The sequence below is a fragment of the Xiphophorus hellerii genome, chromosome 14 (assembly GCF_003331165.1).
Source record: "Xiphophorus hellerii strain 12219 chromosome 14, Xiphophorus_hellerii-4.1, whole genome shotgun sequence".
Lineage (NCBI taxonomy): Eukaryota > Metazoa > Chordata > Actinopteri > Cyprinodontiformes > Poeciliidae > Xiphophorus > Xiphophorus hellerii.
In genome coordinates, this window is record NC_045685.1 from 22,891,422 (window position 1) to 22,916,016 (window position 24,595).

Below are 24,595 nucleotides of genomic sequence, written 5' to 3' on the forward strand. Positions count from 1 at the left end.
TGTGTGCAAACTGCCAGAGACAAAACAGGCTGAACATGGGCTTTCAATCCCAACTTAAACTTTAAAACTTAAACATGACAGAAACTTTCTGTAAAAGAAAAGAAAGAAAAAATACACCCAACTATTTGGACTGTTTTGAGTTATTTTCACTGGGTTATATTGCCATCTGATGGTTTTGGTTGTGTCTGTACTGAATTGTTAGTCTGAATGGTTAATAAAATGTGCAGTCCCGCCTCCCAAACATGAATGTGCAACCATTGGATCAATTGTCAACCAGTTTTCTGCTTCAGAATCTACAAATATTAAATTTTAAGTTGACATGTACAGTTACTGCTACCGTATACAAAATAAAAAAATTAATTTCCTAATTTATCTAATATTAATTTATTCCACTGGGTCCTCCAACCAGAAAGTCTCTACTAGAAAGCATCCAAGTCAGAATAAACTTGTTGTAATAAGCAATAAATCAATTAATCACATGATAAATTAAAACAAATTCCTTTCCACTTGCATGATTTTTTCTCTTTTTTCTACCAAAAACTGCATAACAAAAGTCTCCAGTCTGGTGTTTTTGTCTCAACTAACCCTTTTTTTGAAGGATAAGTTTGTTTAGAGACTTTATAAATCATTTTATTTGTTGTTTCTGTTGTTTTGTTTATTTATTTTGGATGCTAGATACCATGTTTTCCAGTTACAGTGTGAAATGTTATAGATCTTTAAGGATGTCCTTTCATTATACCATTTATTTATCCACAAACTGTCCCTTAAATTTTAAAAGACTTGATGTTATTATTAGGCCAAGGGACATTTTATTGCTTGCATCAATTGGTGAACAATTTCTATCAGAGTATTCTGGCTTCACAGTCTTTGTTCACATTCAACAAAAAAAATAAAAACCTTTCATTTTAATTGATTCAAATAACTATAACTCCATGATGCAGATGAGAGATTAAAGAAAAACGAGAGATATAAAGTCACGTTTCAAGATCAAGTTCATTCTCATGTTTAGCCACTAGGGGGCGACTGTTGTAAATTTTACTGCTCCACTGCTGAGCAGCTCCACAATTATGTCTGACGGCAGTCCTTGTCTTATCAGCTCATCTTTGATCTGAAGAAAAAACACATTATATAAATAATAAGCCACACAGAACAAAACTAAAGTACATTTTCATGCTAAAAATCAAAGTTGAGATTTGGTGCTTTGGGCTAAATGGGTTCTACACTTACAAATTTCTTAAGATAGAGTAATATTTTTACTATTCAAGTACAAGAAATCAATCCACAAGATAAAAACAAAACAGTTTATTGCAGAAACAGCTAAACCTGTTGGACCAGAATGAAACTGTTGTCATTAATATTAAAGTGAAGGAGGTTACTGACCAGGTTTATGATGGTTCCAGAGTCAGTCTCCATTGACAGTGTGGTGGAGATCTTTGCATTTAGAGCCAAAACATAATCTAGAAGCACAGAGAGTCAACATTACTATTCACCAGCATAATTAACCCAGGGGTGCAGATGTAACCGGAGGGGCAACAGGAGCTGTAACTGTGGACGGAGCAGCAGGTTTAAATGAATCACATTCATGAAAGTAAAAAAGAAAATGTCATGCATCTAAATAATATTTGAATAAGAACTATGAATAGTGGCTATTTTGTACATCTTTTTTACACAATTTCAAAACACATTTTTGTGTGTCCAAAGGACATATTTGATAATAAAAGGCTTCAGGAAACAGTCTACATTTACCAGGTTTGGTGATGCTCTCTAAAGTCAACTTACATGGTCCTGCGTCCAGCGCTGAGGTTGTGATGGAGGTTCCAGGAAGTGTAGTTGTTGTTGTGGGTTGGTTGGTTGCAGTTGGTGGAGATGTTGTGGTTTGGCTGGTTGTAGTTGGTGGAGTAGACTGGTAGTAGGAGTGAGCATAGTCGTAGATGTAGTAGGTGGAGGTGTAGTTGTGGTGGTTTGTGGTGAGTTGGCTGGTTGTAGTTGTGACCGAAGTTGCAGTTGGTGGAGGTGTAGTTGTGAGTGTAGTTGTTGGTGGTGGAGGTGTAGTTGTAGTTGTGAGTGTAGTTGTTGGTGGTGGAGATGTAGTTGTGGTGGGTTGGCTGGTTGTAGTTGTGACCGAAGTTGCAGTTGGTGGAGGTGTAGTTGTAGTTGTGAGTGTAGTTGTTGGTGGTGGAGGTGTAGTTGTAGTTGTGAGTGTAGTTGTTGGTGGTGGAGATGTAGTTGTGGTGGGTTGGCTGGTTGTAGTTGTGACCGAAGTTGCAGTTGGTGGAGGTGTAGTTGTAGTTGTGAGTGTAGTTGTTGGTGGTGGAGATGTAGTTGTGGTGGGTTGGCTGGTTGTAGTTGTGACAGAAGTTGCAGTTGGTGTAGTTGTAGTTGTGAGTGTAGTTGTAGTTGTGAGAGTTGTAGTTGGTGGAGATGTGGTGGTTTGGCTGGTTGTAGTTGGGGGTGCAGTTGGTGGAGTAGACTGGTAGTAGGAGTGAGCATAGTCGTAGATGTAGTAGGTGGAGGTGTAGTTGTGGTGGTTTGTGGTGAGTTGGCTGGTTGTAGTTGTAGTTGGTGGAGATGTAGTTGTAGTTGTGAGTGTAGTTGTTGGTGGTGGAGATGTAGTTGTGGTGGGTTGGCTGGTTGTAGTTGTGACCGAAGTTGCAGTTGGTGAAGGTGTAGTTGTAGTTGTGAGTGTAGTTGTTGGTGGTGGAGATGTAGTTGTGGTGGGTTGGCTGGTTGTAGTTGTTGGTGGTGGAGGTGTAGTTGTAGTTGTGAGTGTAGTTGTTGGTGGTGGAGATGTAGTTGTGGTGGGTTGGCTGGTTGTAGTTGTGACCGAAGTTGCAGTTGGTGGAGGTGTAGTTGTAGTTGTGAGTGTAGTTGTTGGTGGTGGAGGTGTAGTTATAGTTGTGAGTGTAGTTGTAGTTGTGAGTGTAGTTGTTGGTGGTGGAGATGTAGTTGTGGTGGGTTGGCTGGTTGTAGTTGTGACCGAAGTTGCAGTTGGTGGAGGTGTAGTTGTAGTTGTGAGTGTAGTTGTTGGTGGTGGAGGTGTAGTTGTAGTTGTGAGTGTAGTTGTTGGTGGTGGAGATGTAGTTGTGGTGGGTTGGCTGGTTGTAGTTGTGACCGAAGTTGCAGTTGGTGGAGGTGTAGTTGTAGTTGTGAGTGTAGTTGTTGGTGGTGGAGATGTAGTTGTGGTGGGTTGGCTGGTTGTAGTTGTGACCGAAGTTGCAGTTGGTGTAGTTGTAGTTGTGAGTGTAGTTGTAGTTGTGAGAGTTGTAGTTGGTGGAGATGTGGTGGTTTGGCTGGTTGTAGTTGGGGGTGCAGTTGGTGGAGTAGACTGGTAGTAGGAGTGAGCATAGTCGTAGATGTAGTAGGTGGAGGTGTAGTTGTGGTGGTTTGTGGTGAGTTGGCTGGTTGTAGTTGTAGTTGGTGGAGATGTAGTTGTAGTTGTGAGTGTAGTTGTAGTTGGTGGAGATGTAGTTGTAGTTGTGAGTGTAGTTGTTGGTGGTGGAGGGGTAACTGAAGGTTGGGTTGTTAAACTAGACATGAGTCTATAACTGGGTGGTGGTGGTGTGGGTGCAGCTGTAGTTGGAGGGGGAACAGGCGCTGTAACAGAGCAGCAGATTAATGTTATCATTAAGGAAAAAGTCAAATTGAATTCCTCCTAAAGACCAAACTGAGATTTCCACTCACTGTTCCCAGTTTTCACAAAGACGCATCGAAGGTCAGACTGGTACACAGAGCCGGAGGAACTGGGGAGGTAATTAGAGCAACAGCTTAGATGGAAAATTATTAAAACAACTAATCGTTTCAGTTTAAGTCTTAAAACAACAACTTCAACAAAATCAATACAGTGCAAAAATCTCTGCTAAAGATTTAAGATTTTAGCTCAACACAGTTATGATTCTGTTGTGATCAAAATGTAAAAATGTAAAATCTTGGCTTCAGCATCTAAATTTGTGCAAAAGTAATCTGGCTGGAATCCAGGTGACGTGTTAAACTGCTGCTGGATGTAAGTTTTAATCTTTAGGAGTCAAAATAAGTTGCATCTAAGACATGAAACCTTCAGCATAAGGTTTTTTTTAACTGCTGGTAAACAGCACCAGCACATGAGACTTCCATGTTTTAATTAAAACTGTTTGTTTTAACATTTGTTATTTCCTACAGTAAATGCAACGTAATAAAATAGGTACTAATTTGTTTACTCATTTGACTTTTTTCTCTCCTTGTGTGTATCAGAAACAGGTTAGATGAGTTTTTTTCCCCTTATGTTTTGATCCAGAACATAACAAGGAGTGTTTCCAATTCATTTGCATGCTTCAGTGTTTATCCAAAATGGTTCAGACCCACAGTAGCACACAGTAGCACCATTAAATTTTACCAGTTTTAATGGTTGAACTGGGTGAACTAAAATTATTTCTGAAGTTCCTCAAGGTTCCAGTCTTGGACCACTGTGAGAGAAAACCACAATATTTCCAGCCAGCTCATAACTTTATGTCTCGGTGTCTCTACACTCAGTGTTTCTAAAGTTTAAATGAGCAGATGGGTCAGAATTATCCTTCATTTTCATGTAAACCACATAGATTATCATTGGTTTTGGTACCAAACATGCAAAGACTGAGATGAACCCTCAGCTAGACCTAACAGGGCTCATGTACTGCAAAGCCTTTGTTGTGAACCAGCTTTATTTCAATAAGCTGCACAGAGCTAAATTTATAATTTAAGCTTTTTCTCCTTGCATTAATAAGATAAAGCCCTAACTTTGCCTGGACAACAAAGCAGATAGTTTGTTTCAGTCCTCCGTCACTGGCAGGTGGTGTCCATGTCAGGGTGAAGTTTCCTGATCCAGATGAACTCTTGGCTAAACGGGGCGGTCCGCTGAACAGGAGCTCAGAGATCCTTTAATAAACAGGAAATAAACAGTTTGTTGCACTGACATGTCCAAAGCGTCTCTACATGCAAAAACAACCGTTTGTGTTGCCATTGGCAGCATGTTTTCAATAACATCAGTAATGTTTGGACAATTCCAAATCTTTTGCTAGTTCATTTTATTTTTGAAGCATCAATGTTACTTAAATGGATTGGGGTTATTTAATACATCAGATTAGCTTCACCTCTGTCTGAAAAGTTAATTTTATGAAGTTCCTGTATTAGTCACTCACACAGCTTGGCTTGCTTCTGCTCTGATGCTGATTTTCAGAGCCTGCTTAAAGTTGGTGAGGATCTGAGCTCCATGTTCAGGAGTTGGAGGCAGAAACCTGGGCAGATATTCACTTTCTGTGCAGGATGGAGCTGCAGGATCCACTGGAAGAAAATAACAAAGAAACAAATTAATTCAAGCTGAAAGGAACTGGTCGGTTTGGTCATTAAATCAAAGAACGTGATGCCGGAAGGAGAGTATTTAATCTAACCAGATATTTCTCGCTGTGGTTAAATTTTGTTTTCACATTCCTTCATGTACTTTAGGTGAATCAAATGATGCAGTTTTACCTCTGAAAACAAACTGGACAGGGATTCTGCTGATGGCAGCGCTGGTAGTTTTCACTTCCTGTCCACCACTGCTATCAGTCAGAGTGACGTTCTGTCTGGGAAAATCCTCCACCACCATCTGAACCGCATACGGACCTTCAACGCTGCTGTTAGTGGGACTGAATGACAGAGAACAAGACTGGAAGAGAACAGAAAGGAGAAGAAAAAGATCCAAATTAAAACTGAATTTAAATACTTACATTTATTTATTGTGATTTTACTATAAATAAGATTCAACAAAACATGTCAGGTTCCAGTGAGATCATTCAACAGATAATGAAACAGATAAACATATTTTACTTTTAGACAGATGCTCGACAGGTTCAAGACACCTCAAACTAATATTAATATATATAACTAATATTTTCATCTTGACTTAAGAAAACCACTTTGCTCTCAGGTTTTCCAGCTTCATGAGAGTTTTAAAAAGTTAAGTAATGCGTCCCAGAGAGGTGAACTCTTTCTAATTCACTCAATGGTCACATGTAATAAAAAAATAAGAAAACCTGGTTTCTTTAATGTCAACATTTGATACTCACTGATGAAACGTTGAGGACAGGTGGAGGTGTGCAAGTGAAACACTCTGGATCAGCTGCATATCTGCATCGAACGTCGTCTCCATCTGGGTCAGAAACCGACAAGTTGATGTTTCTCTGGCAGTTTGAAGGAACTCTGACAGAAAAAGAAACACAGAACACAAGTTACATCCAGTCCTCTCATGTGTTTGATTATTTTAAAAAATAAAAGGTTATTTTCTCCAGAATATTCTGTTTTTTATCATTTTATGTTTTAGTTTCTTAGTGAGCTGTCTCTACAGAACAAATTTAGTTAAATTTATGTAACACTGATTTATCCAATCACTTGTTTTAAATTGATTAATGTTCACTCTGAACCAAAACGAATTTTGGTTCAAAGTGAACTCATCTGATTTTGTTTTAAAAGAAATAGGAACAACTGTCAATTTTTTATGACGATAACAATCTGTAGCTTCGTGTAACTCTGGCCTCTGGTTCAGTATGACGGATTCACAGAGTTTCACCTGTAATGATTATGAAACAAAACATAAACAATAGTCATCTAAATACTCTGCTGTCAATAAAAAGGTCTGTTTTTAATGAAATTAAAAATGACAACCAGAATTACCTGAACATGGGGATGATGGCGGTTTGGGGTGATGAGTTTGGTTTGTTGATGTCAGAACGTTTTCTATAGTCAAAGTGCAAAACTGCTTTTGACGTTTCAATCCCGTTTCTGTTTCCTATCCAGTTTGTAGCATCAAACCTACAGTGGATGATACAGTTCTGCAATGTAAGCATGTAACGCTCTCTCTCTCTAAAAACAGACAAAACTTGATATTTTCTACCATCTGATTATAACCTAATCAGCCCAACTGATGAATCTGTCCTGCAGGAGTTTAGGAAACACTGTTCTTGGTTACAATAATACGAACATATTAAAATAAGTTTCCATTTAATGCTGAAGTAGACTTACTCTCCATTGTTTACACCCAGATATGAAGGGTAGTAAGTCCAAGTGTATCCCTTCTGACACCATTCACCTCTGATTTCATCGACTGGATAAACTGGCATCCCACTACAGTCTCCATAACAAACCCGAGAGTCGAACTCTTCACATGAGCTGAAGCTCGCCTTAAAGTCTTTGACTGCCTGTGGATTCACAGTGAAGAGTTCGTAAATACATCTTGCTCTTTTTTTACCAGAATAAAATATAATACGGTATTAATAAGGAAGCTCAACTTACTGGATATCCACCTGGCGGAAGGTTTCCAACGGCGTAGGTAAAGACTGCACCATAATAAGCAGCCTGAGCTCCGCTGATTAACAGCAGCAGCCTCACAGGCGGCAACATGTTGACAGAGTTAAAGCCTCCAGATCAAAAACTAAAGTTTTCAGAGGCAAATGCAGTTAAACGTCACCAGACAACCTCTGGTCCATTCATGGAAAACGTCCTGGTCTGGATTTGCATGACGGACCAGGATGTTACCTGGTTTGGGGAAAATTTCTGAAAGCCAGAGATAATATTCATAAGAGGAAATAGAAAATGTCCAGATGCAAAGGTCACAAACATGTTGTTTAGAAACAGAAATTCATTAAGAGTTTATCTGTGAACAAAATTCAAAACTTGACCTGGTTCTTTTATAAAAATGTCCAGCTTATTGATATTTAATAGTGTCCATTAAAAGCACTCTGAAATTGGGCCTCTGTCTCTTTAAGAGCCCCCCCCCCTTCATACACTTTACCTGATTAAAACACATTGATATATTTAATAAACTCTATCAAAAAGGTCCAATTAAAATAAAAACTTTGTGTGTGGTTGCTATTGTTATGTGAATGTGTTTGTAAACCTACAAAAATCTAGTAAAAAAGTTTGAAAAAAAGCAAAAAATAAACTTAAGGAAAACATTTATCTGCTGGGAAGCTTCCATACAATCGAGTCTAGGCAGAAAGATGCACATTCATGGACACAAGACAAATTTTAAAAAGTTTTGTTGGTTGATATCAGAACCACAGTGAAATGGTGGAGCATTTTGTTACGACTGATTCAGTTCTCTGCTGTGTTTGTAGCAGAGCATTGTGCTGCGGATGGTATGTGGCTCAAAGCGAAAGCTCCTTTCTGGGTGGAGAACCATAAAGTATCTCTTCATTGTTCTCTGTGACGTCTGCCGGGTAAAACCGATCTCAGAACTCAGAGATGACGCTTCTTCCAAAGGTTGCAGTGATCGAATTCGAAAGGAAAACAAACATGTTTTTGCCATCAAGAGAGACAAAAACACTTTGGACTGCAAGACAGTCCAACGTTACTGTCGTCCAGTAACTTTGGACCAAACCAAGGAAAGAGGGAACCACGGGGGGCAGATGTTTGGGGAGCTTCACCTGAGTGTAAAAGCTGGTGATAAAAGATATATGTCCAAAAATGATAAAAGATGTATGTCTTGTTTTATCAGAGCAGATAAAAGAAGACAAACATCTTGTCCAACCTGATTGCTGCTGAGAAAGGCGTGGCAGAAGACGAGGTGTCTGAGTTGTTCCTTTAATTTGACATTCTTCCTCTTGACCTCCAACAGTCACGATGCTGCGCTTGGTGCTGCTGCTGCTGCTCAGCGGCACACACGCCTCTCACTTTTTGGGCACAATGATGACCTACTACCCAAAGCAAGTTCATAAAGATGGATACGTAACGGTACCTAATAACTCCATTTATTAGCATCTACAGGTGGGGTTGTGTTTATTTGAACATTTTTGCCTCTAACTCTGCAGGTGAGTTTACGCTACAAGCTGGCCTACACCTCCTGCAGCCACTATGACTTCTGGTACTGCAATGGTTACTGTGGGAACCTGATTCCCACACTGCAGAAGATCGACATGGAGCCCAGCGGTGAATGGTGTCAGCGAGAAGGAACGATGACTACAGTTATTTATCCATACTATTTAGCCCAGCTTGTGTAAGGGCGCTTTTAAAAAACACGCGTTGCAGTTGCTTTTAACATTTACCTACATCTTGGGGGTAAATCGTTCACGTCATAAAGTGAAATATTTTGAGTTATAGTGTTGTTAATGATTGGTTTTGGTTTATCTGTCATTTTCTTTAGTCAAAAAATACATTTTAGTTACTTTTCTAGCAGTAAACAGACTTTTTTGTGATCAGCTTCTGTCTGGAACAACAAATTGTTTGTCAGAAAAAGCACAAGAACATTAAGCTACTTTTTTATAAAAGCTATATTATCATTTTCAAGACTCAGAAACAGCCTTATTACCATATTTGTTTTATATGAGTTTCTTTTTCCACTAAAGGCTTGCGGGTGGCGACTGGGTATATTATACCCAAAATAACGTTGTGGCTTGGAGAGCTTTGACTTCTGTCGAACTGGGAATACGATCGGATACCAAAAAGCCAAACATTTCCCCTCAGAGCACCATCATTCCAGCTGTGAGGTACGCATCTTCACTGCACTCCAAAAACAATAAATATTACCAAGTATTTTTGTTGGAGTTTCTAGAGTAAATATCCGAATACACTTAAAATACGTAGCTGCTAAGATCATTTCTGTTCCAGTTATCTAAATTTTCTCTGGATTTGCCTCCTAAGCTGAAGTAGCTGCATGTTTTTAGCGTGTTTTACTCCATGATTGCTGCGTTGATGTCCCAGTTCATGTCATGTTCTGCACCTGAATAGTTATTGTGGTTCAGATTCCCACATTACAGGTTCACAGGAAGTCTACCCAGTGCTTACTGGTTATATTAACATTAAAAAAGACAGTTAAGTTCACATGGGCCTTGCCTAGAAATTTATAAATTAACTTACAAGTATCTTTTCAGCAAGAAATAGGAGCTTGTTTTAAGCAAGTAAATCCTTAATATTGAAAAAGTTCTCGTTCCATTGGGAGATTATTTAATTATAACAAGGGGAAAATGTTTTGTAATGATAATCTGTCAATCTAATTAGTACTTCTTTATCAATTTTAAGGAATTATTTACTGGAAACATGCTCCTATGTCTTGCTGAAAAGTAACTTGTAAGTTAGTTTTGTCTTATTTTAAGTGTAGTGAGATATTTTTACTAGAAACTAGACCAACAATACTTGGTAGGACTTTTCGTTTTTGCAGTGTACATTTTTTTGGATGAAGTTTACAGAGATAACTGAGAATAACTTAAAAAAGAAAGAGCAGTATACATAACAAACTCTTACAATATGTTTACTGTTTATCCCAAAGTTCAACAGAAGCTTCCTTGAAGAACCTGTTAGTCGACTAACAACAACCACAAAGATCCGTCAGTTGATTGGAATTTGAGATGTTTTGATCTTATTGAGGATAACTGCCAAAAATGTGCTTTTGTTCCGACGATGAAAATGTGTGAGTTTGAAGACAGACAAAGATGGATAACACCTAAATAAAATAAAACAGTCAGAACTTGTCAGAAATAAGGGTAACGTGAACAGAGCGTCAGAAAGGCAGAAACTTTGAGAAAACCAGAAGGGTGACAGGTTCAGCGAGACATAAAGACGTTTGTGTTCCAGTTCAACGCTGAAAAACAAAAGCTGGGATCAGAATGAAAAGCTGAGTGAAGACAACAGCCAGTAACTTTTGTCTTTCAGGGTTCCTTCAAACTGTCAAAGAGATTTCAACTTGATGGCGTTTGACCCTGATGGAGACAACGTGAAATGCAGATTTGGATCTGATTCGTTGTATGAATGTGACCCTTGTGCTCCTCCATCTGTCCTAAACCTGACATCAGTGAGTGACAAGCAGTAAAACCTTCCACCTCTATGCAGGTTTATGCACCATGAAATGCTTCCTCTGACTAAACCAATGGTTTTCTGTGCAGTCCTGCACTCTCTCCTTCAACAGCACCAATAGCACCAGTGAAGGTCTGTACGCAGTGCAGCTGGTACTGGAGGATTTCCCACAGCAAACTATTACATTGACTAGTATTTATGGGGCTCAACAAACCAAAACGACCAGTCAGGCAATCAGCAAAATACCACTCCAGTTTGTTTTACGTGGTAAGAGTTTCTATCTTAAACTCTCAATAGAGCTTGTAACATCGCACAGACATAGCAGTTTGGGCGGTACTGTGACTTTAAATAGGGATGAGCCGATGCCGACATCGTCCGATACCGTGTGTGTAGTTGTACTGTATTTATAAAAGACTTTAACCAGCCGGGTTGAAGAAGAGGAGCTATGCCGGCGGCATGGAGGCATTTCCAGGTGAACGAAGGTGACAAAAGATGAGTGCAAATTATGTTCAGCAAAGAGGAGAAATAAAACTTCACACTTTCAACACAAATAGTTTGATAATAGATAAAACATTTGAATTACCTTGACGGGAAGTTCAAGATGATCCGCCCAATAAATTGATTTTAGGTTATATCACCTGCATTTTTTTATTTTTTTTTTTTTACATTGACTGAGGTGCTTCTCTGTTTCATTACAGTGGACCCTGTGGTACCATCCTGCACAGAAGGATTGTTTCTTCCAAAGTTTCTTCCTCCAACTCCAGAACACAGAGCCACGTTTCTCTCCAACGTGAATCAACCCCTGACAATTAGCATCGCTGCCGAGGCTGCTAATGCTACGTGAGTGAAGACCAAAACATCTCCTCCATTCGAAATGTGGCTTGACCTTAAATACTTCATGCAAAATCCAGTTGTACCTTTTGTACAAACTCTTTTACCAGTTATAAGTTTTAGTATTACTAATGTCTATTTGGTAGAAGTTTAATATTAGCAAACCTATCTAAATTCATAGATATTAATTTAGCCAAGTAAAAAGGTGGCATAACTTTAACCACTAGATGGTAAAGTGCCTCCAATTTAGTCTTTGGTGTGTGTAAAATATGCATCAACAGGCACTGATGGTACATATTTGGCACATTTTATTGGTACTTTTGAAACAAAAAATGTTCCTAGTGATAGCTTCACCCTGTTTCATTGAAAATGTCATCTGAAATTCCTCACTGCTTTGAATTTTTAAAAAAAATCTTAAGTATTCAACCTGTTTCTAGAATATCACAGGTCTGTGTCATCAAGAAAAAAAAATATTTCAATTGTTTTCAATGAAATAAAGGTTAAATCAAGACAAAGAACCAAACAAAATAGTTTGTTTTTGACTAACAATAACTTCAGAAATATGAATCAAAGGTTTGATATGATTGATAGTATTGCTGTAATCATAAGTTCACTTATTGATGTCATTGTTCTATGAAATGTATGTTTTCTTTTCTGTTTTAAAGAATCTCTGAGCTGCTGTTCAGCGGGCCGGCCGGTGTGGTTAAGAATTCATCAGGATCTGGAAACTTCACTCTGACATGGACGCCATCAGTTAATGAAGAAGGAGAGAGCCACCCCATCTGTTTCGTTGTCCAGGCAACGCTGAAGTGAGTATCTTCTAATAAAGTATCAGCTGGATTTTTTAAAATGTACAATATGTATAAATAACACAAGAAATTATTAGTCAAACCCCAAATATGTGAAATGTAATAATCAATAAATAGGGATATTATTTTTAGGGAAAAAGCCCATAAATTATCTAAATCTGAGAATCCTTTCTTTATAGTGAGCAAAAAAAGCCGACTTTCATCACATGAGCAAGTTTCCACTTTTTTTCCCTTTCGGTGCTCAGCTCTCACTCTCAGTGGCTCCGCCCTCCTCAGATGTTTGATTGGTTGTTTGGCAGCTTTTTGTTTTTCTCAAAAACAGGACAAACACTGAAAGGATTTGAATGCCAACCTGCACTGAAGACATAGTTTAGTTACTGAACTCGGTTCTGTATTGTTTGGTAGATTTCTGAAGGAAATTAACTTCAGCCACTTTTATCTGGAATCTCATTCTTTTGGTCGTGATCTAGATCCTTTGACTACAGATCAGGGTTGGAACGTAGACATGCCGGTAAATCGCAAGCTCTGCTTTGTATCTGTCCATCTCCTGCTTCTTGTTCCAGCTATGGCCAGCAAGACGTCACAATACTCAAACTTCTTTGTTTGAGATAAAAACTGACTGCTGGGCTGTCAAAGACTCTCAGAGTTTCTCATAGCGCTCAAATCTTAACATAAACATTCCTGACCTGTCTGCCGATGGCATTGTGTTTTTGTCACTGGTATGATCAGCTTTTCTTTCGAATGACTTGGTGATAAGCCACTTATCATTATTATCTTTAACACAATCCTTTTCCTAAGCCAACTGTTGCACTTTAAGCTCATGCTATGTCAAATAACCAGTGCACAGTTTGAGAAAGTCTGGTCCAGATTGAACTATTGCCTGTTTCAAGCATGTTGGGACACAAGAAAAGTGTGCATTAATCTCTGGAGCTCGGTGGAAGAAAGGCAGGTAAGCAGGATAATGGAAAGGTAACGTTCTGATCTGCAACATAACGACGGTTCTTTGTTCAATATATAGTTTATTTGGTTTCCTGTTCTAATAGTTGGCTCAAATACTTAAAGTCTAGAGATCTATATTCAGCTTTTTGAAAGAGGTTAACTGTGCTCTACACCAGTGGTGTCCAAAACTAGCAAATTTAAACTACTGTAGGGTCACAAAATTCATTAAATTAAAAATGCAAAAATTAGCTTACTGTGATTCTCTGCTCAACAATAAAACCTGCATATCAGCTCTACATAAACACACAATCAAGGATTTTTGTCCAGTTTCTAGCACAAATATCTTAGCACAGTTGAATTAAGACAAAAGTAACTTATCAGGAGTTTGTTTTATGTAAACAATTACTTGATATTAATGAAAAAGTATTAGATCCATTGGCAGATTATTTCACTTGTAACATGGGGAAATCGTCTTGTTATAAGTGAATTTATCTGCCAATAAAATTAGTCCCTTTTCATCACAATTAAGAAATTGTTTACTTAAAACAAGCTCCCATATCTTTTAACATAGTTTTGTCTTATTTCAAGTGTATTAACATATTTCTACTAGAAATGATGCTATAGCTTTAAAAACACTGCTTGTGCACTTTGCACACCGCTGGTCTGCAGTTCATTGAATCAATTCTCTCTTGTCACAGTTCAGCGAAGTATCACTCTGAGCTCCGATGCGTCATTGTGCAAGTCGAGCTTGGTGAGTAAACTCCTCGATCTCATCTTGATCTGTCAGTCCAAGTACTTTCAGTTCAGTTATGCTTGTTTATTAAACGCATGATCTGGTTCAAATCTCCACTGACTTGCTCTGAACCTGCTATCCTTTAGGGATGGTGGTTCGATTGAACATGAAGGTTTTGTCTTCATTGTCACAAGGAGGAAGCGTCAACGAAGTCGTCCTGCAAAAGGTGATTTTTTGGCTGAAAACTACAGAGTGTTGCTGCTTCTCCCCATTTCTTATCACTTACAATAAGGGGTGTCCAAAGGGTGGCCCGGGGGCCGTTCCTGGAACTTGGACTGATTTTTGTGTGGCCGAACAAACGACGAATGGCAGTCGTTCGTTTTTGAACGACTGCCATTCAAAAACGATACGAATTTGGCACATAGATGCAGATAAAGAGTTTTAATTTGTAATGATGGTGAAATTATTACCAACAGAGTTAGGTAGTAGCCAGTTAAATTTACATTTACTTGAGTAAGTTTTTTGAAAAAAATAAATAAATAAATTTTTAGGATCACGGTACTTGAGTAATTGAATTATGAAGTATTTCTGGTCTTACTTGAGTAAAACTTCTGGATTTTCTTCCCAGTGAATGAAAAACAAACATGTTTTAATCAAATATTCACCAGACAGACACACACCTGCAGTTCTGTTAAAGTTTCATAAGTTTTTTATTTTAAAAACACCGATTTGGAAAAATTTTCTTTTGCCTGATTTTGTTATTTTTTTAGTTACTTATAAGAATTACTGTCACTTTTGTACTTAAAATATCAAAATGTCCATTTAACTTTATGTTTTGGTCCGTCTGATGATGTATTTTTTAAATATTAAATGATTGATAATTTGATTAGTTACTCAGGACTTGAGTCGCCTTTTGACCAAATACTTTTTACTTTTACTTGAGTAAAAATATGTTTACGTACAGCTGCTCTTTCTTGAATAACCAACATCATGTTCTTTGATGGACTTTGCATAGAAATTGATATAATCTGTTAATCTCTTCGTTTTCAGATTGAGTCTAACATCCCTAGGGCCAATTGTAGCTGCTCCCAACTTTTTCTCGCTGGTTGATGAAGGTGCAACACTTCGACTGATGGTTTCAAACGTTTTATTAAATGAATTTTTGCCGCATAAACGTCCAAGACCACCGTGAACACTGCAATAAAATACACGGTGACAAATATACATCAATAAAACCGTCATGTTCCCTTATAGGAATTATTCAAATGAAACTTATTACACATGTACAAACACAAGAACATTCCACTCAATTGTCCATACCGTATGCCCCTCCAACCAGAAGGTTAGGAGCCGCTAGAAGTCCACCTCTTCCTTATTTCAGTTCTTTGTCTTTCTCGTTGCCGCCCGCGCACACCAACTGAGCATAAAACGAAACTTAAAGTTCTCTACCAAAAGCATCACGTGACCAAGTGACGACCCAATTACCGAGGTGGTCAGATGACGCCACCAATCAAACGGTACCCCCAAAATATGTACAAAAAAAAACCCCCATATGACTACGTTCGTTACACTGCCACCAAAATTACAAAAGGTTTACCTTCACCATATTCAAAGAAGCAAAACATGTAATTTTCAACAACTTCAAATTAACCTTCACCCAAAATGTCCATCAATAGGTCTTACAACAAGTGACCGATTTTCATGTTAATGCTGAGCTATTTTGAATAATATTCAACCAATACAACTAATTTCTGCACTGGACGCTCAAGAAATGAAGGTTGTGTTAAGCGTTCACCCTTTGGTCCTAATTTAGTTTGGCCTACTTGTATTTTCACCTTTCGCACGAGACCATCATCATCTTCCTGTGCCTCAACTACTCTAGCTAGTGGCCACTCATTTCTGGGAGTGTTTTCATCATTAACGATGACTACATCCCCAACCTGCACGTTTCGTCTGGTTGTATGCCACTGCTGACGAAGGCTGATGCTAGTTAAGTATTCTCGACGCCACCTGTTCCAGAACTGTTCTGAGAGATACTGTACTTTGCGCCACCGTTTCCTTGCATACAGATCTTCTTGAACGAATTTTCCTGGAGGTGGAAGGGGTATTGTAGATTTCATAGTAAGCAAGTGATTGGGTGTCAAGGGTTCAGCTCCCTTGGGATCTGTTAGGGTGTCTGTTGTCAGCGGGCGACTGTTGACTATGGCCATGGCCTCGTAGAAGAACGTTCTTAATGAGGAGTCATCCAGTCTTCCGGCAGCCTGGGCTAGGACAGAGCTCAGCACGCTCCTTGTCGTCCGAATCTGACGCTCCCATATGCCTCCCATATGACTGGCTTCGGGAACATTCATAAGGAAGTCACATTCCTTTCTTGCGAGATAGGTCGCAATCCTTTCCTTGTCAAGTTCCATCAAGCATTTTCCCAACTCACTCTTTGCTCCTACGAAATTTGTACCTTGGTCAGATCTAATTTGTCTGACTGTTCCTCTTATTGCAATGAAACATCTTAATGCATTTAGAAATGCATCAGTTGTCATGTCCTCGAGCATTTCGATGTGAATAGCCCTAGAGCCTAGGCATGTTAACAACAGCCCATATCTCTTGTACTCTTTTCTACCTTGCTTCGTGTAAAAAGGGCCAAAACAGTCGATGCCTGTATATGAGAAAGGAGGAGATGGTTCTATGCGATCAACAGGCAAGTCAGCCATACGCTGTCCTTCAGGTCGACCCCGCACCCTCCTACAGGTCACGCAACTCCTGATGTGCTTGGCCACAACTTTACTAGCACCCATAATCCAGTAGCCGTTGGCTCTGAGATCGTTCAGTGTTTGCCCTCGGCCTTGGTGTTGTGTTCTTTTATGGCAATGATCAAGTATCAGATGCGTTACGATGCCTTCTTTCGGGAGTATTATGGGATGTTTGAACTCTAGCGACGCTGATGACCTTCTCAACCTGCCACCAACTCTGAGCACTCCGTACTCAAGAAACGGATCGAGTTCATACATCTTGTGAGTTCTCCTGAGTTTCTGTGATTGGCTTAGCAGCTTCAGCTCTTCTCCAAATGCTTCCTTTTGCGCCGCCTTGATCAGCACGAGAGCTGCTTTCTTTCGCTCCTCTACTGTAACAGGCCCAGATATGTCTCCATGAGCCAGCCTCCGAATGCGAGCAATGACGTTAAGGCAAGTGACCCAGTCTGAAAACCTTGCCAGCCTTATCAGAAGGTCATCTTTCTGCACAACATCAGTTTTCAGGACTTTGACCTCTGGGTCACCTATAAGAAGCTCTGAGATTGTTGGATTAGTCACAATTTCCTGTTCCCATAAGAACTTAGGTCCCTTTAGCCAATCTGATGTCATTAGATCTGCCACCTTGAGTCCTCTAGATGCATAATCTGCTGGGTTTTGACTTGTTTCAACGTAAAACCATCGATTGGGGTCAGTAGAGTCTATGATCTTCTGGATCCGATTCGCAACAAAGACGTGAAAACGCCGGGCCTCATTCTTGATATATCCCAGTACCACTTGTGAATCCGTCCAAAAGTACTCAGCATCGATTTTCAAATCAAGCTCTCCTCTGAGAACTTTACTTACGGCTGCCGAGATAGTGGCTGCGGTGAGCTCTAGACGTGGGATACTGACAATCTTCATGGGTGCTACCCTAGCCTTGGCCATAACTAAAGTGCAATGCACTTGTTCTTCAGCCACGATCCTGATATATGAGCACTGCCCATAGCCATCGTTACATGCATCGGAAAAGTGATGCAGCTCTATCTTCTGGATCGTGCCAAGATTGTTGGGAACAAAGCACCTTGCTATTTGAATGGTTTGAAGATTGTTCAGGTCATTGAGCCATGTCTCCCACTTCGTATTTAGCTCTGGCGGGACAGGCTCATCCCAACCTACACCTCGCTTGCACATTTCTTGCAAGATTCTTTTCCCAGTCAAGATGTAGGGGGCCAGAAATCCTAGCGGATCATATATGCTGGCGACTGTGGATAAGATGCCTCTTCGAGTGGCTGTTCTTTCTTGTTCAACCACATTGAAAGAGAAAACATCCTTTTCGATGTTCCACTTAACTCCCAGCACTCTCTGAGCTGGTAGCTCTGCATAGTTTAAGTCCACGTCCTTGACTTGTGGAGTACGCTCACTCTCTGGAATGCTTTCCGAGACCACTTCGTTATTGCAAATAAACTTGTGCAGACGCAGCTGTCCCTTCTGACAGACTTCTCTTGCTTCATGGACAAGTTGCTTGGCCTTTTCCACGGTATCCAAACTGACAAGACCATCATCCACATAAAAGTTCCTACGGATGAAGCTTGCTGCCATGGGGTACTCATGCTCATATTTGGTGGCGAGGTATTTCATGCCATAATTCGCACAACCTGGCGATGACGCCGCTCCAAATATGTGCACCTTCATGCGGTATTCCTTGGCCTCACTCGCTGTGTTCCCATTCTCCCACCACAGGAACCTCATGAAATCCCGATCTTCTGGAGTAACATGAAAGCGGTGGAACATTTTCTCCACGTCACAGTTGATCGCAACTGGATACTGTCGGAACCGACACAGCACTCCAGTCAAGGCGTTGGTTAAATCCGGTCCCGTGAGAAGGTGGTCATTCAACGAAGTGCCTTCATATTTGGCAGAGCAATCGAAGACAATTCTAATCTTGTCTGGCTTTCGCGGGTGGTACACTCCATGGTGTGGTATGTACCAGGTGTTCCCATCCTTTGATGTTGCGTGGACTTCCTCTGCATCACCATCTTTGAAAATATTGACCATGAACTGACCATAGTCCTTCTTGTATTTGGGATTTTTTTCCATTTTTCTTTTCAGATGTTCCAGCCGAACTGTGGCTAAATGCTTGTTGTTAGGAAGCTGGGGACGCTCTCTGAAAGGCAGAGGCATCTCCAGATGACCATTGTCATTATGATGGATTCCCTCTTTCATAATTTGTAGGAACTGAATATCTTCTTGAGAAACCGTTCCATCTGTAGGATTTGTATCCTGAAAATCTCTCTCAAGAGCCTTAATCGCACATGCAGGTGTAATAGGTGGAATTTCCTTTACAGAGATGCGATAGCAGAATCCTGCATTTGTTCCTCCACCAGTATTAGGCACTTTGGCACCAACCACGCTCCACCCGAGGTCTGTTTTCACTGCATATGGCTCATGCTCCGCTCCGGATACGACTTCTTTCGGTTTTAGAGCTCTGAAGCAATCGTAGCCTATTAGCAGTCCAGCAGGACAGTCTAGCAAGTCTGGCAACTCTTCAGCTATACTAAGCAAGTGTGTCCATCCTTTAGCTGTTTTCCGAGTTGGAATGCTGGTCTTCTCCAACGGAATATCGTCTCGAGTGTAAGTTGGTGGTAGTTCAATGCATTCTTCGGAACTGTATCCTCTGACCTTTAACCCACAGGCTCTGTGACAATTCACTATTGACCTGCCAGTCATTGTTGACAACTTGAGCTTAACTGGCTCAGTGTGTGCTTCTAGTTTTTCACACACGTCTTCAGTAACAAACGTATTGCTACTTTGTGTATCTAACAGAGCATACACTAAGATCTCTGGGCTACTCTTGACAGTACTAGACAGCCACACTGGGACTATCATTGAAGTGCGGTCAGCATTCACCATGTTCATACTACACGAAGCAGCGGCGGTACTGTCTCTCTGTTGGTTAACTTCAGACTTCTCCTCTTGAACCGGTTCGTCATGAAGCGGAGTTGGATGGCCTTTTCTACAAACATTGCATGTAGCCCTTTTCCGACAATCCTTTGCAACATGGCCAACTCTCAAGCAGGCGAAGCACATTTTATTGGTTCTCACAAACGCTTTCTTTTCTTCAAAAGTCAGAGCAGCAAACCTCTCACATTTGTAAATGAAATGGTTCTCTTGACAACATATGCATTTTATTTGCTTCTTTGTTTGAGCAGCAGATGAATTATCTGTCGAGCCTGCTGATTCACCTGAATCCTTAGCTGGAGGATCTTTCCTTTGAGCAACCTTTGTTGTTGTCACTAGGGTTCTAGCTTTGATGCGCGTTACTTCTGTGCCTGATTTCTCGTCTGTCTTCTTCAAAGCATGAAGCGAGGAAACCGGGTTGCAGGCAATGCGTGCCTCCTCAGCTAAGAAGTTTGAGAATGCTTCAAAACTTGGGTATGGCTTGCAGTCATCCAATTCCTTGGTGACAATTCGATTCCATCGAGTTGTTGCCCAGTCAGGAAGTTTCTGGAGTAACTTTTGATTCTCCTCACAATCGTCTAGAACTTTAAGACCTGATATATGAGGCATTGCATTTTTGCATGACACAAGAAAATCACTGAACTCTCTTAGTTTTAGTGGCTCTTTTGGTCCTATCTTGGGCCAGCTACTAAGTTTACCCCTAAAGGCTCTTTGCACTATGAATGGGTGTCCGTAGCGCTTGTTCAGTGCATCCCAGGCTTGCGTATATGCTTCATCATCACTTCGGTAAAATGTTCCTTCCAGCACAGACAGCGCATCTCCGCTTATGTATTTTCTGAGATAAAACAGTCTATGAGCTGGGTTTGTACAGCTAGTCTCTATCAAGGCTTTAAAGCTGGTACGCCATTCAGTGAATTTCAGAGGATCACCAGTAAAAACGGATGGCTCTGGTACCGGAAGTCTTGTCATCATCAGAGATTCTTTGAAGGCTTGCACTAGTGTCGCATCATTCAACTTTTGCTCTGACTGTTTTTCAGAACGAGGAGGGACTGGTGTTTCATGGACAATCTGAGCACATGGCACTGAGTTATACTGAGTTTGGAACTGACTTGGAGGCAGAGTTATTTCTTGCCTTTCTCCAGCTTCAACATCCATTTTCATTTCCTCTTCCTCATACACATCATATTCAGCTTGCATAGCTTCCAGATCCCTTTGGTTTTCCAGCATTTTCAACCTCTCTTGTTGAGCAAACACTTCCTTTCTTTGTGCAGCTATTTCTCTCTCTCTGTTTATTTCAGCACGTTTAGATGCTAAGCGTGCAGCTACTTCTGTTCTTTTTATTGATAGTTGACTTCCTGCTACGCTACTTGCGCCAGCTCTCGATACAGTAGACCCATATATTGATTTCGCATTGTCTATCTGAAGTAATTTAACGAGTGATTCCTTCACTGCGGCAGCATCGAACTCTTTGCCTATTTCTGAGCAACGCATTTTCAACAGAGCAACTACTTCATTAGTTACTAAGGTGCAGCTATCCATTCGCCGTCTTATGTCGTGGCTTGGTGTGGTCAATGCACGTAAGCTTTCGTACTCCTGCTTTAGGTGTGACTCATATCCTTCTAAAGTAGCTGTCATACTTTCAAGACTCTCTTTGTCACATTCTTTTTTGAGTTGGCTCCTAATGTACTGCACCTCACCTTTGAAACTTACATAAGTTAACATAAACTTTCTTTCCTTTTTTGCACTCTCTTCTTTTGCATAGTTAAGCCACTTTTCCGTTGGTCTACGCTCTCTTTCTGATCGCCTAGGTTGTTCAGATTCAGAAATTGGTTTCTGACTCTCTACGCTATGTGCTTGCAAAGTGTAATCAATTTCAACAATGCGTTCTGTCATTTGGTCTCTTAATGTTGCATCTGTTTCATTTCCTAACTTGGTTTGTAAGTTTATTTTTTCTTCTTCAAGGGCCTGCATTACTCCCTCAAATACAAGAGCACTCTCTTCACTTTGATCCATTTTCTGAATTATTAATAATCAAAATCTTAAGCAAAACCTTAACCTCAACTTGTGCTATAAGTAATCCTCAGTATTAATTTCAAATACCAAGCACACACATATAAAACCAAACAAGAAATCCAAAGTAGGAATATCAAGTTCCTTAATAACACAGGCCAGAAATATTCACACAAAATATACACACGATGGCCTTCACGCTTAAAATTCAAATATTTACAAGTGATAATGTTTCTTATCAACTGAAAACCTGAAAGCCAAGGGCTTGGTAATATCACTCACAACCACGCGCGCTGTTGCTCTCTTGTGATGACTTGTGGAAACGGCGCAGTCTCAATCCTTGTCCTCATTGCACGCCGACACCATATTTTGCAAGTCACTGCAATCGCAACGGTCCGAGCAGATTGCAAGGTTGAAAGACGAGCGGTAGTTTTCTTTAAGCTGCAGGCGAGTTGTAGTCTTCAAGCTGCAACGGTCCTTTTCCATCCATCTCAACATGGCTGGCGAGAAGTTTACAGCTTGTTTTCACCTCGCGGCCTCCCTCGTTGTTCTCTGTCGTCGAGCTGAGCTGCACACGGTGCACGTGTTCACTGTAGCTGCTCCCAACTTTTTCTCGCTGGTTGATGAAGGTGCAACACTTCGACTGATGGTTTCAAACGTTTTATTAAATGAATTTTTGCCGCATAAACGTCCAAGACCACCGTGAACACTGCAATAAAATACACGGTGACAAATATACATCAATAAAACCGTCATGTTCCCTTATAGGAATTATTCAAATGAAACTTATTACACATGTACAAACACAAGAACATTCCACTCAATTGTCCATACCGTATGCCCCTCCAACCAGAAGGTTAGGAGCCGCTAGAAGTCCACCTCTTCCTTATTTCAGTTCTTTGTCTTTCTCGTTGCCGCCCGCGCACACCAACTGAGCATAAAACGAAACTTAAAGTTCTCTACCAAAAGCATCACGTGACCAAGTGACGACCCAATTACCGAGGTGGTCAGATGACGCCACCAATCAAACGGTACCCCCAAAATATGTACAAAAAAAAACCCCCATATGACTACGTTCGTTACACCAATGTTTAATACGTTTAATAAGTTAAAACAAAGTTTACGCAGATTAGTTTTTGTTTAATCTGCAGGCAAAAGCAAAACCATTTTGAGTTTGAACAAAGTGATAGATTTTAGATTTTTTTTAAATAAATGAATTATTTTCCAGATTAAAGATGAGCTGGTGAGCATGGGGCTGCCATCCGACAGCGCTCTGCTTCTTCTGAAAAGCAGCAGGACGCTAGCCAATGCAACAGCGACATCTGGTGTTTAATCATGGAAAGTGCAAGGTGTCCAGGCAGGTATATGTGATTTTATTTTTTTTATTTACATATATTTTCCTGCATATTTCCTCAAACTTTCTCTTTCTGCTCTCATTTCAGGAGTTGTACTGCTGCAGCTTTTATATTTTTCATCCTTGATTTGAATATATTTACCGATTTAATCCGCAATTTATGCCTTGTATTTTTTTTTTATTCTACTTAGGTTTGCATATATTTTTCTGCTTCGCTTTGACTTTGATAAATCATACTAAATAGTTTTAGGCAGACACTCTTTAACGTTAGGTAACTTCAATAAAATAAAACATTTTGACTATGGTCTGTCTCTTGTCTTGTGTTAGACTTTAATATTCCATCAGCCTTATTTTCCCTTTCTCTCAACTAACCAGATTATATGAAACATGTCACTTTCTGTGTATTTAAATCAGCAAAATTTAAAGTGTATAAATCCGTGGGTCAGACACGTCAAGTTGAGGCAGAGTAGATTAAAAGACATCGGTTTTATTTGGATTATAACGAGCAGCATGTCAAGAAAGAAAAAAATACACCGGTCACGGTATCAAGATTGTAACAACATCTTAAAGCAAACAGAGTTCAGCTGTAAACTTGTTCAACAAGAAACCACAAGATATCAAACTCGGTTTTCACTCAAAACCAACCGTTGCAGGAGAAACATACAAACGCTGACCTCTATTTAAGAAAAGACATTCTGTCAGCTTCAGAGCTACTTCTTCTAAACTGCACAGTAAAATGTTCCCCTCAGAGTTTTCCAAATAAAAACATTTTTTACTGGGTTTTAATGTGTGACAACAGTTCTAGATTAGACACTTTTGGGTTTGTTTAAATTTAAAAAAACAGGTTTTATGAGCCAAAAGACTGTCTGGGTGGCAGCTAACTGTTAGCTTCTTCCTTCACGCTAGTTGGAGTGCGCTTGTTTTGTTCACCTGTGTTGGATTTTTATCTTAATTAGTGTTAGACACTGCAAAAACAAAATATCACCTATTGCAAATGTCTCAATACTCTTAAAATAAGACAAAGCTTATAAGAAACTTTTCAGCAAGAAATATAAACTTGTTTTAAGTCAATAATTCCTTAATATTGATTAGAGTTTTTCACTTATAACATGAGAAAATTGTCTTGTTATAAGTGAAATTATCTTGGACTTTTAAAAAATAAATCAATATTAAGGAATTATTGACTTAAAACTACCCTCTACACTGCAAAAACAAACTCTTTTTGTTTAGTTTCTAGTCAAAATATCTCAATACACTTGAAATAAGATAAAACTAACTTACAAATAACTTTTCAGCAAGAAATAGGAGCTTGTTTTAAGTAAACAAATTCATAAAAAGTTCAGAGTAAGTAAAAGTTCCACAGGCAGATTTTTTCCTTATTATAAGTGAAATAATGTACTGGAACTTTTTCCATCAATATCAAGAAATTACAGTACATTTGAAATAAGAGAAAACTGAGATA

At 39.7% G+C, this 24,595-nt stretch overlaps 2 protein-coding genes across 2 annotated transcripts; one reads left to right on the forward strand and one right to left on the reverse strand.

Moving 5' to 3' along the window:
* Positions 1–525: 525 nt before the first annotated feature.
* On the reverse strand, positions 526–7,500 carry LOC116732052 (mucin-2-like). The gene is given in 15 exon segments (XM_032581984.1): positions 526–1,108; positions 1,381–1,457; positions 1,780–2,469; positions 2,472–2,533; positions 2,535–3,324; positions 3,327–3,384; positions 3,386–3,594; positions 3,682–3,740; positions 4,750–4,887; positions 5,151–5,292; positions 5,479–5,656; positions 6,057–6,189; positions 6,661–6,798; positions 7,009–7,184; positions 7,279–7,500. Coding segments are annotated over 15 exon segments (3,054 nt in total). The 5' UTR covers positions 7,387–7,500; the 3' UTR covers positions 526–1,012.
* Positions 7,501–8,573: 1,073 nt separating this feature from the next.
* LOC116733363 (uncharacterized) lies at positions 8,574–23,429 on the forward strand. The gene is made up of 11 exons (XM_032584180.1): positions 8,574–8,718; positions 8,796–8,980; positions 9,330–9,470; positions 10,633–10,771; positions 10,863–11,040; positions 11,472–11,613; positions 12,270–12,413; positions 14,051–14,103; positions 14,232–14,311; positions 23,008–23,140; positions 23,222–23,429. The coding sequence occupies exons 1-10, from the start codon at positions 8,608–8,610 to the stop codon at positions 23,110–23,112; spliced, it is 1,278 nt and encodes a 425-aa protein (XP_032440071.1). The 5' UTR covers positions 8,574–8,607; the 3' UTR covers positions 23,113–23,140; positions 23,222–23,429.
* Positions 23,430–24,595: the final 1,166 nt, after the last annotated feature.

What these genes read in the sequence shown, in the direction of transcription:
- LOC116733363 (XM_032584180.1), top strand. Translation starts at nt 8,608, where the DNA reads ATGCTGCGCTTGGTGCTGCTGCTGCTGCTCAGCGGCACACACGCCTCT. An exon ending in CATTGTGCAAGTCGAGCTTG is followed by an intron (nt 14,104 to 14,231) that starts GTGAGTAAACTC and finishes GCTATCCTTTAG; the next exon opens with GGATGGTGGTTCGATTGAAC. An exon ending in ACGAAGTCGTCCTGCAAAAG is followed by an intron (nt 14,312 to 23,007) that starts GTGATTTTTTGG and finishes ATTATTTTCCAG; the next exon opens with ATTAAAGATGAGCTGGTGAG.